The sequence below is a fragment of the Danio rerio genome, chromosome 15, assembly GCF_049306965.1.
Source record: "Danio rerio strain Tuebingen ecotype United States chromosome 15, GRCz12tu, whole genome shotgun sequence".
NCBI lineage: Eukaryota > Metazoa > Chordata > Actinopteri > Cypriniformes > Danionidae > Danio > Danio rerio.
Window position 1 is genome coordinate 42,793,568 of NC_133190.1, and position 16,433 is coordinate 42,810,000.

At 34.9% G+C, this 16,433-nt stretch overlaps 1 protein-coding gene across 3 annotated transcripts in view; it reads left to right on the plus strand.

The window, feature by feature from the left end:
• Positions 1-597: 597 nt before the first annotated feature.
• Positions 598-16,433, plus strand: part of ngef (neuronal guanine nucleotide exchange factor) — a 55,365-nt gene continuing 39,529 nt past the window's right edge. The window contains exons 1-2 of one of the 3 annotated variants that reach the window (XM_692454.8): positions 598-1,105; positions 14,677-14,776. In XM_692454.8, the coding sequence (XP_697546.3) occupies positions 892-1,105; positions 14,677-14,776 (314 nt within the window). In that variant the 5' untranslated portion in view covers positions 598-891. Of the gene's footprint in view, positions 1,106-4,959; positions 5,287-14,676; positions 14,777-16,270; positions 16,363-16,433 lie in introns of those variants that run through there. The other 2 variants (XM_073923983.1, XM_005157788.6) reach the window with 2 other exon arrangements.

Below are 16,433 nucleotides of genomic sequence, written 5' to 3' on the forward strand. Positions count from 1 at the left end.
GCGTACATCATTTTTGCTTTTTTTATTTTTAGATCTTTTAGGGCTTCAATGTAATGTTTAAGATCAATTTTGTATAGTACATTTAAGTTTAACTTTGGACCATTTTGTGTATACAATATGCCCTATATAATAATAATTAAATTAATAACCACATTTTACACCAAGATCATATTTCATACAATAGACAAATAAATTTACAAGAAAATAAATTATTTTGTTATTATTTATAACAACCTAAAAATATTACAATATTTTTATATTGTTTCAATATTTTAATAGTTTAAATAATAGTAATAATAGTTTAATTTAAATCATAACTACTTAGATTAAATAATAGTTCAAATATTCGCTATTATTCAATATCAAAACAAAACACCTGTGTAAAAAAAAGCTCCACAAAGGGCCGAGTAGTCACTTAAGTGGAGTTGTTTGAGGTGTCACACTGATGTGACGTTAGGGGAGAGGTTCTTACGTTCACATCAACAAACTGACAACCAAAATTACAAGACCTGACTCAATCTGACTTTACCTGTTTAATACGTGGGGCAGAATGCAATGCGAGAAACAGACAAGAGAAGGAGGCGGGAGAGACGCAGTAAGGCGAATGAATGAGAGGGAGGAGAGAGAACTTTGACACCGAGGGCCAGAGGACAGGTTTGCGAGGCAGTCAAGAGAGGATTCTGAGAGAAAAGTAAAGACTTCAAACTTTGTCACAAACCAGTCGCTAACCGCACGCCTGGCCCTCAGGCAGAGGAAAAATAAAGAGCAACAAGAAAGAGAGAGTTTCGGTGACTTTTCGGTAACTGTGCCATTTTGGACTAACTTTTTTGGATTCAGCTTGGATGGGGATTCCTGCTGTGCTATGTCAGATGGACATCCTCCCATGAGTAGATGATGGCGATGACAGCCCTCTTCAGAGGGAAATGGGGGCATAATAATAAACCTCAAGAGGTCCAGACCAAACCTCGGACGCCTGTGCCCCAACTGCCCAGCGAGGACGACGAGAACGAAGACGAGACTCTTAGAGCCCCGATCCGCAGGAATTCACGCTTTTACCGCTCGATGAGAAAGAAAAAGTCAGCTGGACCCTCAGAACAACAAGAAAGTAAGGGTGACCTGTTTGCTTCATCTCAACACGGTGAAAACATCAAATGACCAGCAGTCACACGTGTTTCTTTTAGAACAGAGCTTTTAGAACTTTAGAATTTTAGAACTTTTAGAACTCACATGGAAAGGTTTATATTCGCACATTCGTTAATTTGAACATTGACAACTTGTGACCCTTATATTGGTAAACAATTGAGGTAAAGTTGGTTTTATATTCGCACAATCTTATTTTCGCCTTAATAATAATTCCAGGAAAAATTCTTTGCTAATTCTAAATGGGGAATTCATATTAGCAGCCAGTGACTATAAAAGTATTGTTTACAGTCAGTCAAATAATGCTAATGTTGTTTTGAAGTCATACTCACAGTAGGCTACATGCGATTTCAGTCTGAATATTCAAATTAGCATGCTAAACAATAGGGGGGAGCGTCACAAGTTGAACGAATGTGCGAATATAAAACCAATTTTTCCTCAATTATTAACTAATAACCACGCTACTTTGAATACTCAGTCTGAAAGCGCATAAAAGCATGACTACAAAACAATATTAGCACTATTTAGTTGACTGAACAATGCTGTACTTTTCTAATCATTGGCTTTTAATATGATTTCACTATTTAGAATCTGACAACCCTGCTTTTCTGAAGTTTTTACCATAATGATGAACATATGTGTCATCAAGTATAATATTTGAACACATTTGTATTTCTGATGGCTGAAAATTGAATTTAGCCCGTCTGACAAGACATTTCATGTCAGTTTTGTGTAATTTGTTAAAGGGCCAGTTCACCAGAAAATGAAAATGCTATCAACATTTACTTGCTTCACACCTTTAACTTGTTTCAGAACTTTATGAGTTTCTCTTAATCACAAGTGAAGTCATTTTGAGGAATGCTAAAAAATGTAACCACTGACGTCCAATGATTACATGTTTTCAGCTTTCTTCAAAGTATTTTCTTTTGTGTTCAGCAGAAAGAAACTCTTAAAAGTTTAAAACCACTTGAGGGTGAGTAAATAATGGGTAAACTTTCCCTTTAAATATGTGATTTGGATATATAGACCATGTCAATGTGGTCATGCCGTTTTCCCATGAACATTTCCTGCTTGTTATCAAACTATTTCATAACTGAAACAAGAGGCAATTCAATCATAACTTAACGTTAAAACGGCTATCATATCATTATTTATCAATATTAGGACCTTTTTGGATTCTTAGAAGCTGTAGAAGTTAAAAATGTAAAACAGGAAATGCGTTGGGACCATTGTTATTGTTTATATGACTCAAAATTGTCTTACATCAGATTCCTTTATGAGTATCTGAGCCACATTTTGATGCTTATCATGATAACCTTAAAGGAGTTATTTTAAAACTGCTTGTAATCTTTGCTCATTGTTTGAACAACAATGGTCATTGGTTTTGAAACACAATATATAAGCTACTGAAACTGATATATTAGTTGTATTAACGTTGCCTAGTAAATGCAGGGGTCTAAACAGAGAGTGGTATTGTTCTCTGTGTCATAAAATAGTTTGTGGAGTTTAGATTAACTGAAATAACCCTCTTTATTTTACTTGTGTGGCCTGTACTGCTTAACCTTTTCTTTTAATGGCATGTGCGTTTCAATAAAGAACCTTAAAACTGATGGAATATTTCCAAAAGTTTTTTTAAAATGTAAAAAAAGAGTCTTTGAGATACACGAAGTTGTACTTTTATAGCATTAGAATCACAAATAATGAAGAGAAAGTACTCAATAGTATCAGAACAAAACTGAAATACTGCTTAAATGTTTTCCACCCTCATCTTTACTCACTCATCATCAAACTTGTATTCGTTTTTCTTTCGGGTTGATGAACAAGATTATCTCCATTAAGTTCTCATGATCAGTTTCTTTTGTCTGTGCCTCGGATTCGCTGCAAGTCAAAAGGTGATCGAGTTTTCTATGTTGTGGCCTCAAGGCTCTGGAACAGTCTCCCTATAAACATCAGGATTTCTCCATCCTTGGATGCTTTTAAATCTAACTTAAAGACTTATTTTTCCTGTGACACATATATGTTATTTCTTATCTGTATTTTAGTATTACATATATATTTCCTTTCCTTTCATTTTTAATACAAGTTTTATTTTATTTTCTTAAATATTTTAATTACTTATAAAGCACTTTGGATCAACTACGTTTGTGTAAAATAGTGCTTTACAAATAAAGTTTGCCTTGCCTTGGCTATGTTGAACACAAGAGAAGATGTTTTGTTGAATGTTGACAGTGATGGTCCCATTGATTTCCATATTGGGGGAAAATACTATGGAAGTCATTTGGATTAACAACAGTTTTGGTTACATATGTTCTTCAAATTGTCTTCTCCCATGTTCATGTCTCGCAGCAAGGCTAAGTAAAGTATGACAGAAGTCAAATTTGGGTGAACTCATCTTATTAAGAGCTTGATTTGTTCTTGATGAGGCTGACAGTTGATTTGGATGTCAGCTGATGTTTGAGTCTAAACCATTTAGTTTATTTTAATGACTTGTTCACAATTAGGACTTGGCAAACCAGTGCTAGTGCTTGTGTTTTTCTACGAGAGAGAGAGAGACCGAAAGCACATGATTTTGCCCTGCGGTAAAGTTGCAAAGCTGCTGAAACTCGAGAAACTGGTTTAATTGTTCACTGTTTGTTTTTAATTGTTCTGAGAATTACAAGTGTTCGCGTTTTTATGAGGACACCAGCATCTTTATTGATGTCAGCTGAGATCAAGTCGACCTTTCTTTCAAATCTGAATGACAAAAAAAATCGCTCAATTGTGAGACTGTTGTTGTTGAGTTTAAGCTCTGTTAAGAGCAGGATCAAAGATGTTATGATGGACCTGAAAGCAATAGAAAGACCTGCTTTATTATTGCCAAGAACGTCCGGCTTTAACTCATAAACAATGAGACAGACATCGCTTTCGGCAGCATTCTTTAACGCAAGTCACACTTATTCAGACTTGCACTCGGCTAATGCCTGAAATACTTCTTGTGTTTTAGGTTTTATGATTGTTCCTGGTTGGAAAATTAATTGCAATTTTGATCTGATGATGACGAACTCATGTGAGATATGAGTCATAAAAGATGTTGCAAGAATTGGCCTCTTTATGGAGGCCGCCATATTGGGATCACATGATGTTCTGAACACTGTTGTCCACTTTATCTCTTATCAGTTGGTTGCAGAATCAATAATGGTTGACACATTTGTCAGTGTATATGGTATTGCTACAACCACACTGTAAAAAATATTGGCAAATTAGCAGTTTTACATATTTTGTGATTCATGTTTTTAGTTTTCACTGTTTATTTCTGCTTTTAATTTTTATAATGGTATGTTGATCTTTCGTCCAACAATGTTTAACCATGAAAATATTGAAAAAGTGACATTTATTGACATTTTTAATAGATTAAAGCGATATATTCTCTGGGTTGGTGTTGTTTACTATGGTATAAAAACCTTGCAATACACTTCCATTTCATTATCTGTTTTTTTACACACTTCTGTATATTATTTCTTATACGTTATATTATTTCAAACTACTAAAATGATAATAAAAGTCACTTTGTTTAACTACAGAGTTGAATTTTCAACATCAAAAGTCGACAGAGCAGAGATCAACATCCCATAATTTAATTCACAACTGTAAATAAATGTAAAAACTCTGTGAATCTCAAAATATTGACACTGATTAACACTGATGCACTGACACTGAATTAACAGATATTTTTACACTACGTTTGCTATTGTTTAATGACACCTCCATGCCAGTAGGTGTCAGTGTAGAGTTCAAGAGACCAATGAAGATATTTAAGGGCTTAATGTTAGCATTTCTATCAGAGGTGTTTGCTTTGCTAACAGGCATTTTGTGCACTCAGTTATCAGGTTTTGAAGCCATCAGCTGTAAATGGCTTCTTTACCTTTGAAGTCCATGCAGGAAAGTAAACAAACAAACCCTTAAATATCAGTAAACATGGCTACTTTTGAATGACGTTCAATGGAAATTCTGTGTATAGTCTCTAACTGCTAATGCTAATCAGAAAGAAACATATTTTATTTAGGATTTTTTTTTGGTAGTCTGGCCTTCCTTGTAAACCAATGGTTCAACTTCCATCATCACCTATTAATACATTAAACCCAACATGGTGTGAATTCTTGGCATGAGGTAGGCAACTTACAGTTTGCAGTTTTGTGTTTGCATTTTATTTGACAAGGTTAATGATTGCATTATGCATAGTGCCTCACCTGTTTTTCCAAAGAATGCTGTTTTATGCGGCTAAACAAATGAATTTTGCCCTGCATGTTTGCTTAAAGCCTTCATTAAGCACACTTATTATTTTTCAAAAAGTACTATCCAATGAGAATTTTATCAGTGGCACTGTCATCATCTTAAATCAGTCCATAATGATATTCGTATTTTTTCTTTTTTTTTATTGGTGGAATGTGATGTGGTTGTAATGTGAATGTGCACTGGTGCTCATAATGCTTTTATGTGTTTTTTTAGTAAGAGATGAAATGATACAATAACGTGGGCTTTTGCTCCAGAGAAACAGTATTTCTATAGTTCATATAACCAGTCTTTCCAGCATTTTGTGAGCCCAATGGTTCTTGAGATCATAAAAGAAAACCTTTTGCAAGATTTTCGTGTATTTTCACAACAAAACACAAGGATTGAAGCAAATAAATGCATGCGTTTTAAGAATAGCCATCACAGAATCAGTCATTTAAGGCCACAGATAACAACAGTGATATGTGCAGTTTAAATACAGACACTGATGCAACTACAAATGTCAAAGTTGCTATTGAGTATGTCACTTAAAGTAATAAAAACATGCAATTTATATAAGGAACGATATTATTTTGCATTATTAAATTGAGCAACCACTCTAACAGCCTGCAATCAACTAAAGATTTTATTAAATCTGGGAGTTTTTTTTCTTTTACACAGTATGAATTCAATTGAAGCCTCTACATTAAAGGTTTCTTCCAATTTTTGTAACCCTATAACCTTCATCTCTTCAAGGCGGGATTGCTTTAGCCTACAGACAAAAATTAGGCCATATACAAGTCAAGTGTGTGTGATTAGCCCTCCTGGGAATTTTTGATTTTTAAAAATTATTTCTGTGATGTTTAACAAAGAGAAGTTTTTTTTTCACTACATTTTTAAAGATGATAGTTTCAATAACTAATTTATTTTTTCTTTGATATGATAAGAGAACATACAATGTGTCTACTTATTTTGCAAGATACAAGTTTTTAGCTTAAAGTCCAATTTAAAGACTTAAGTTATTAAATTAGGATAATTAGACAAGTCATTGGACATCAGTGTTCATTCTGTAGACAATAAGAAAAATATCTTAAGGGGCCTAATAATATTTGCAATATTTAAGATAAAAAATTGCTTTTATTCCAGCCAAACTAAAAGAAATACGACTTTCTCCCAGAAGAAAATAATATTATAGGAAATACTGTGAAAACTTCCTTGGTCTGGTAAACATCACTTGGGAAATATATGACAAATAATACAAATTTCACAGAAGGGCTGATAATTTGGCTTCAACTGTATATATTTAGCCTATATGCAATGTATTTTGCCGGTCATTTAAATGGCAACTTTTTTTAACTAAAACTGTTCTTTTTATTTTTGTTAATACATTAGCAGGATTTTAGGGGTCTGATTGCAAATGATACAGTGTATCCATATCTTGGAAAAATGTTTGTATACTAAACCCTTATTTTGTTCTCGTACACATTAAGCTCACTACATATGCAGTCTATAACTATATGAAATGGAAATGGGTGTTTTTAAAAAATTTTTAACATTTTTTACATGACCTTAGATGCTTCCCAATTGTAAGGACGTGTCCTTGACTGCACATTCAGGCTGCAACAACATTAAGCTACATCAATGAAAATCTTTAGTTGCATCCTTCATTTCTTGTCCTTGATTCAACCTGTTTATTCTTTTTTTGAAGGATGATGTATCCTTCACGTCATTCAGTCGCCCTAAATTCTTTGCACACATTCAAATTCACAAAAAATGTAATTAGCTTCACATGAGTCATCCTTGATTATGTTCAGATTTATTGTCTTATATCAAGAAAAGAAAACGATTTTAGAGATGAAAGTATTATGTTTGGCCACAAATAAATCGCACAAACTGTGCATAATGTGAACAACTGGGGGATCACAGATGCTAAAAAAGAGTTGTTAAAGGGACAGTTTACCAAAGAATGAGTTGAACACAAAAAAAAAAAAGATAATTTGAAAAATGTTGGATTGTGGAAGCCATCGAGTTCCGTTGTTGTTTTTTCTTAATTTTCATGCAGCTAAAGTTTTCAGCTTAGTATAAAGCTGTTCAGACTCAGTTCAGTAAGTTGCTGAATACAGTGGACACTGTGGACTGACCATCTTTTGGGAGAATTCATGCTGTCGGCTCTGTTGGATTTTTGCAGTTGTCTGTAACTGTTGCGTGTGTGTGTTTCTGTGCTGTCCTGGAATTTGTCACATCTTTTTTATACGCTGACTGTTTGGTGTGAATATGAACAGTCAGAGGGGGTGTGTGTGTGAGAATGAGAGAGTCTTTGGTTGTCAAGGGATTTTCTCCACTGCTAATGTTAAAAGGGAATGTGTTTGTTTTGAAATGCCTCATAAGTTTGTGTAAGTGCAATGTACACAGTCTGTATGGTAATCCCCCAGGCTCACTCACTGTACAAAGTCTGGCCAGTATTTATACCCTTCAGACATGGACCAGGAAACAAGTTTGACGGGAAAAAAGGTTAATATTTAAAGCACCTACATTGTCGTAGTTTATTTATGTGTGTAAAGTCCACAACAATAAAAACATACGCCAGATTTATATGGTATATGCAATAAAATCAGACTATGAGGCAAACGTAAGATTTTGGTTCACATGTCGGTATTTTCAACACAAAATTGTTTTTTTAATGTAAATTTTTTTTAGAAAGCATGTTAGATGCATGTTTCAAATTTTTCATTCATTCATTTTCTTGTCGGCTTACTCCCTTTATTAATCCGGGGTCGCCACAGCAGAATGAACCGCCAACTTATCCAGCACGTTTTTACACAGCGGATACCCTTCCAGTTGCAACCCATCTCTGGGCAACATCCACACACAATCATTCACACTCATACACTACGGACAATTTAGCCTACCTAATTCACCTGTGTACCTCATGTCTTTGGACTGTGGGGGAAACCGGAGCACCCGGAGGAAAACCCACGCGAACGCGGGGAGAACATGCAAACTCCACATAGAAACGCCAACTGACCCAGCCGAGGCTCGAACCAGCAACCCAGCAAACTTCTTGCTGTGAGGCGACAGCACTACCTACTGTGCCACTGCATCGCCGTTTCAAACTTTTGTGTTTATAAAAATTATACAAATGAAATAATTAGGGATGTCCAGATCCAATCACGTGATCGAAAATCGGGCAGAATCACGTGGTTTCAGGCTCATGTATATTCTCATTATCTTTTTAACACATCTATAGTTATGCGGTGGCACAGAGTTAGACCTCTTTTTTTGACTTGGCATGACATCACTTTGTTGTAGAGATGCTATTGGTTAAATGCTGGCAAAGTAGAACACGCAAGCAGCTTGAAGTGATGAGCTCGAGTATGTCTGCGTTCTGGAGGTATTATAAAGTTGATGATGACAACATTGTCATGGCAAATTATGAGATATGTAAACTTGGGATTGCCTGCCGGGTATTTTAGGTTGAGGTTCTATTTGTTTTTATATTAGAGTTTTATATTTACTGTTGCACTATTAAGTCCAGAAGTGAAGAATTGATGATATTTATTGCTTGATTGTTCAAGCTACCTCACAGAAGTACTCTGTTTGTTATGAATATTAAAATAAGGTGAATTAAATAAAAAATAAGAAGCATCTTGATTCTGTTTCTTTGCTCTTCTTTATTTTTTATTTTTTGGTATTGTAGAAGTATCGTATCGGTTTCGGTGTCGGTAGTTTTTAAAAATCAAATGACTCAGACTTGGACTCGAGGGCAAAAAAACCCTGATCAGGACACCCTTAGAAAAATTGCTTCATTGTCTTTCAGCAAAAGAAATATTTATGTAAACATTAAATCACATATGTATTCTGAGCTGTAGTTTTTGTAAAAAAAATAAATAAATAAATAGCAAGTAATATGTTTAGTATGTTATTAAATGAATATTGTTCTATATGTGCATAAGACTTTCTTTTTGTGTACAAATCATTGTTGCACTGGATTAACATTTTAGTTAGTGCTTGTGTGGCTAAAAATGTATGATTGTCATGTTTTTCTCCAAAAATAAATAAATAAATAAATATACATGTGACACTGAAAAAGTTCTAATGTGTCAGAAACAAATAAATATGCTATTATTTTGATACATTAAAAGATATTAATCATTATGTTGACACATTTTGACGCACATATCTGTGCTTAAATGCTTGAAATTAGGCACATATAAATTATCTCTACACATTAGTTTATTTTCTATTTTAATGGTGCCAAGTGTTAATTATAAAGTTCATTAATACGGTTTTAAAAATATACTAGATTACTTTTAATAATTATATTTTTTTTCAATAATTTGTAATAATTATTTACATTAATAATAATTAGTGATTATTTATGTTTATATATATATTTTTGCAAATTGTTGCATTGACTGTTATTTGCCGTTATTTTATCCTAAACCATTACTGTACTAAATTCATTATTTTATCGCACGGCAATCCAAAAACAAACAAAAAGCGCTCAGGTGTAGCTCAAATATTTGGTCGGTGCTCTTTGGGTAGGGGATTCCACAAAACAACAACAAAAATAAGTTCAAGGCACTCGAAATATGTGGAAAATCTAAAAAGCATTTATTCACTTAAAAAAAAAAACTATGCGTTTCGGCAAGGATCTGCCTTCATCAGGGTAACAGTGATCAGCTGCGTCTAGAGACACTTTTGAGTACTATGGTCACATGACTCATTTAAATATCTCAACAACACGCAAATAATATAACAAACAAGGTAAACTGTCATCATTAATTATCTCATGGGAATTGGTAACTTTTTGATATATATTTTTTTTTTTACAAATTGTTGCATTTATTTTATTTTATAGTTTTGAATATGGTTATTTACTGTTATTCGCTCTATATTATAACACTATCTTACTGTAATTAATACGTTTTTCATTTAATACCCAAGTCAAAAATTTGTACAATCTTATTTGTACATTTTAGTGCAATTTGCAGACTTTAAAAATCGTACGAAAATCGTTGCAGAAAATTAACTCCTATGAATCTGTATGAATTAGCTACTAAAGTGTCAGTGTAAAATAGTTACATTTTCTTATACAATCAGGCTGCTTAATACAAATGTTTATATGGTAAAAATGATGACTGAGTAGGCCAACAATTGACTGGTAGTTTATATAATATTAAAATAACATTATTGGGCTGGGGCAGCATGGTGGCACAGTGGTTAGCACTGTCACCTCACAGAAAGAAGGTCGCTGGTTCGAGTCCCAGCTGGGTCAGTTGGCATTTCTATGTGAAGTTTGCATGTTTTCCCTGTGTTGGCATGGGTTTTCACGGTATCACGTTATTGTGATTACTGCTCTAAAATAAGTTATTTTTTAATGTCTGGGTACAACAAGACACAATTTATTTTATTTTAAGAAACATGATATTTTAGAACAGTAAACATGTCAGGCTAAATAAAATAAAATATTGAGTTCTGCTCTATACATTAGTTTCAAAAACACAGATTTATTTACAAGATAAAAAATACATAAAAAAAAAACCTTACACATACCTTGGGAAGGGTATAACAGAACATTTTTGCATTAAAATCTTGACTTTTGCAAACTGTGGTAAACCTTGAATTCATGCCTGCCTAGATTTCTCTGGGTTCTCTGGTTCCCCCACAGATCGGTTGTAGTGTATATGTGTGTTTGTGAGAGTGTACGGGTGTTTCCCAGTGCTGGGTTGCAGCTGGAAGTGCATCCGCTGTGTAAAACATGCTGGATAAATTGGCGGTTCATTCTGCTGTGGCGACCCCTGATGAATAAAGGGATTAGGCCGAAAGAAAGTGAATGAATGAATTATTGGGCGGTAATGCATCACATCTGAAGTACTGAATGTTAATAAACATAGCTATATTTTCAAAGCAGTCTAGACTTGTCGGTTCAGCAGTGTTGTGTGCTATAGATAGTCAATGTAGCATATGTTTTGCTGATTTGTTTAAACAATGCATAGCACACACAGTTCTTGAACTATGCATGCATCATTACAGGTTTCTCTCAAATTGCAGAGCCCGCTGGGAAAACAAGCCCGCTCACTGTTGATTGCTGCTCCAGATCTGGTGACACTATTGGAAACTGGGTTTAAAGCAAATTATTAACTACTGTACAGTCAGCGCAGCCATAAAATGACTTTAGTCTCACATTGTGGCATGATAAGTTGAAGTATGCCCTTGTTCTTAATCTGTGTTTTGGATGATCTTTTTATAAATTGACCTTAGCTTGAACTCATTTGTGACCGTGAGGCTGTTTAGTCAATCAGGTGTGGTTCAAATGTCAGATGAATTACAAGACAAATGGGCTGAATGTAGAAGCGAGTACTGCTGAATGAAGAAATAGATATGCATGACACAAAACCATAGTGTGAAGCATGAATAAACAATGTCAATGTGAAACAGTTACACATAGGCCACCAAAAAGCACCTAAATGGAAAAGTTTCATAATGGGGCGACACGGTGTGCGAATTATACATTGACAATTGGTAGAGTCAACTTTTTTCGTTAGTAGTTTGGCAGTACATGCTTCAGTGAGTCAAATTTATGCATATATTTAAATTACATCTAATTTATCTATAAAATGTATACATTTCAGTGGTTTGAGGCAAATTTAGTGACTATTTTAGAGGTTACCCTAGGTCAAACTATACAAATTATGTCTGTTTCTTTCTTTTTCTTTTTTTTAGGCAACATGCAGATATAAACACCTATTTGACAAGAAACGTGTTCTGTGAATGCTTAAGATGTCTATCAGTGCTCCAAAACTGCCAGTTTCAGACTGTTGAATAATAATTTTCTTAGCATTGATTGGTGTGATTATGCATTTGTAATTGTATAAACCATTATATGTGGGTGGGTGGGGTGTCAAATGTACATTTATATTATACATTTTTAGTTATTATTATTTAAGATATAGATCAGAGATCAGAGAAAGCTATTTCTTACTATTAAAGGGCTGACCCCCCTATACATCTTGTATTTGATATCCTTCAGCGGGATCAAGCATTATTTGGGGTGGTCAAATCCCCCTGTAATTCGCACCCTGGTGGTTAGCGCTGTCACATCATAGCAAGAAGGTCGCTGGTGTGCAAGCTGGATAGGCATCCACCTTGTAAAACATATGCCAGAATAGTTGATGGTTCATTCCGCTGTGGTGGTTATTTTTTATTTAATAAATAAGGGACTAAGCCAAAGGAAAATAAATGATTAAATGAATGTTCATATTTTTATTTCTTTTTAGGCTTTCTCTGACATTTTTCACCAAGGTCAGTTCAATAGTTTTACTTTAAGTGTTTTATATGTACTTTTTAGTACTTTTAGGTACTTTTAATTACATTTGGTTTAAATGATGCCACTATCGTTTTTAATAAAACAAATATATTTATTTATTTGCTCTTTTCCATATACTAAAGGCTAAGCAGATATTTTTGGGGGATTGTTTCTATTTTGGAATCATTATGAACAGAAATACTCATTTTGATGCATCATTATTTTTGGTGCAGTGTCACATTAGCAAAACAAAACCACTACTTACACACATGGAAATCTCTCAGGATGTACATCCAAAGCAATCTCTTATATCCATACCAGCACACCCACATAATTATAATTGCATAATTTGAATTAATTGGGCCTGAAATGCACACAAACATTTTTTTGGCATCACAGGCCAAACCTGAAAAATATGTCAATATTGCAACTTTTGGCATTAAAAAAAATATATATATATATTAACAAAGAATGCATAATGATAAATTAAATTAAATTAAATTAATTTTATTTTATTTTATTTTATTTTATTTTATTTTATTTTATTTTATTTTATTTTTAATAATTTAATTTAGTTTCCCAGAGATGAGTTGCAGCTGGAAGGATATCCACTACATAAAACAGATGCTGGAAAAGTTGGCGGTTCATTCTGCTGTGGCAACCCTGGATTAATAAAGGGACTAAGCTGAAAAGAAAATTAGTGAATGAATATTTTTTTTGTTTTATTAATTAATTAATTTATTTATTTGTTTGTTTGTTTGTTTGTTTATTTATTTTATTCTAATTTATTTTTATTTAATTAAGTTTAAATTTTTTATTTAATTTAATTTAAGTTTTATTGAATTTAATTTTGTATTTATGGGTTTGTGTTTATTTATTTATTTTGTTTGTTTGTTTGTTTGTTTGTTTGTTTGTTTGTTTGTTTGTTTAACAATTTAGACCCAAACCATTAAATTCAGTTGTTATTTATTTTACAATCAAAAATCAACGGAATAATAATAATGCTGCTTGCACATTCACAACAACCCAAACTAAGTAATATACAAATATAGAGTGTGTATATATATATGTATACAAATATTGATAATCAAACTACTACAGCACTAGTTATTAGTTAACATAAGAGACCAGGACAGACTGTAAAGCAGTGCAGTGGAATTTATAGGTGTTAAAGTTTAGCATTCCTAGACAAGTTTGTCAGGTGCTCAACAGCAGAATTATATTGACGCAAAGATCAATATTTATCTTAGGAGTCTGACAAACATGCTTTGCGATCCTCCTGATTATACTTTGAATCACACACACAGATCACACACAACACTGCCTGTGATCGTGTGCCATTCGCGAGTCGCTTGGTCAAGAGAGCAGCTCAGGAAACAGTGCAAAGGAGGTAATGAAGCATTTCTGATCCATCCTTTGTTCGTGAGACTTCAGAATTTGCAGAGGAGACAAATTCAGGGGGAAACTGAACAGACTTTCTCTGCAGTCGCACACACACACACACACACACACGCACACAATTACTGAAAGTTCCATCTGAGGCCCCAGTTACACATTCCTGTGCCCACAAAGTTTCAGGCAGCACCGCCAGCATTCACAATGGGCCCTCTGTGTTTATATATGTGTGTGTGTGTTTGATTTGTCTGCATGTGGATATGCGGTAACAAGTGAATGACCAGTATGTTGTTATGCCTGTAATGAAATACTTTCTCTGGCAGACAGATTCATAAACTCAATCGTTTTTAGCCAAACAAGTGGTTTTATCCTGATAGCATATATAATGGGTGCTTCTTCAGATGTATTGTTTTCCTTCTTATGGAAGCATTTTTATACTCTTGTACTGTGTCTGACTGGGACTGTCATGCAGGAGGGATATAGTTCAATTCCATTTTATTTAATTCCACACTCGAGCATGCCCAATATAAATGATGTTTATTCTTTTCTTGGTTAAGCTAAGCCACTCCCATTCTCTCCATTAGGCCCCTCCTCCTCTCCGAAACCAACAGTAGACCCCGCCTCCTACAATAGACTCAGCCCTGCTGCAGCAAACAGAGTCCCACTGTCCCCCAGACTGCAAAAGTGAGTATTAAAAACACACCAAACACCTGTCTGTCTGTTGTTCAGTCTGTCTGTCCATCACTTTGTCTGTCTGTCTATCCATCTGTCTGTCTTTCTTTTTTTCTATCTCTGCCTATCTGTTAATCTGAATATCTATCTAGCTCTGTCTGTCCGTCTATCTGTCCGTCTGTCAGTCCATTTGTCTGTCTCTATTCGTCTGTCTCTCCGCTTGTCTATCCATCTTTCCATCCATCCATCCATCCATCCGTCTGTCTGTGTCCGTCTGTCCCTCTGTCTGTCTGTCTGTCTGTCTGGCTGTCTGGCTGTCTCTCTCTATCCGTCTGTCTATCTGTCCATCTGTCTGTCTCTGTCAGTCTGTCTGTCTATCCATCCATCTGTCTGTCTGTCTCTCTCTCTATCCGTTTGTCTATCTGTCTGTCTCTGTCGGTCTGTCTGTCTGTCTGTCTATCCATCCATCCATCTGTCTGTCTGTCTGTCTGTCTGTCTCTCTCTCTCTCTGTCAGTCTGTCTATCCATCTGTCTGTTTATCTCTGTCTGTCTATTTGTCTGTCTATTTATCTGTCCATCTGTCTGTCTGTCTATTTGTCCATCCATCCATCTGTGTCTTATTTCTATCTCTGTTTATCCATCCATCTATTTGTCCATCTGTCTGTCTATCTCTGGCTGTCTGTCTGTATGTCCATCCGTTTGTCCATCTCTCTGTCTCTGTCCATTTGTCTATCCGTTTGGCTATCCATTCAACTGTCTATCCATCCGTCTCTCTGTCTATTTTAGTCCGTCTGTCTGTCTGTCTGACTGTCTGTCTTTGTCTGTCTGTCTATCATCCATCTTTCTATCCATCCGTTCATTTGTCTGTCTCTCTCTATCCATCTGTTTATCTGTTCATCTGTCTCTGTCTGTCTGTCTATCCATCTCTCTATTCATCTATCCGTCTATCTCTGTCTGTTTGTTTGTCCATCTGTCTGTCTGTCTATCTATCTGTTTATCTGTCCATCTGTCTATCTCTGTTTGTTTGTTTGTTTGTTTGTTTGTCCGTCTGTCTGTCTGTCTCTGTTTGTCTATCTATTTGTTTATCCATCTGTCTCACTTTCTATCGTCTCTCTTTCTATCCATCTGTCTATCTGTCCATTTGTCCATCTGTCTGTCTATCTCTGTCTATCCGTCCGTCTGTCTGTCTGTCTATCCCTGTCTGTCTGTCTATCTATCTGTCCATCTGTCTGTCTCTGTCCATCTGTTTGTCTGTCTATTTGTTTGTCTATGCATCTGTCTGTCTGTTTTATCTATCTATCTATCTGTTTTATCTATCTATCTATCTGTCTGTCTGTCTGTCTGTCTGTCTGTCTGTCTGTCTGATTGTGTTGAGTTATTGTGTGTTGTGATGTATAACTCTACATCGTATCGTTTACTCTGGATAAGAGATTATTTCTGTGTGTGTGTGTGTGTGTGTGTGTGGGCGGAAGAGTTTAGAGTTGAGCACTCAGTGTTTGTGTGGGTGACTCTGTGTTTGGGCTTGGCTGTGTTGTCTGTTTGTGTTCAGCATGAGGGCTCACTTATGTGCGTGTGTCTTTGTAGAAGACAGCCTATGTGTGAGTGAGGATTCAATATTTCAGCAAGGCTTTTCTGCAAACGCCTCTTTTATTTCAATATTAACATTATT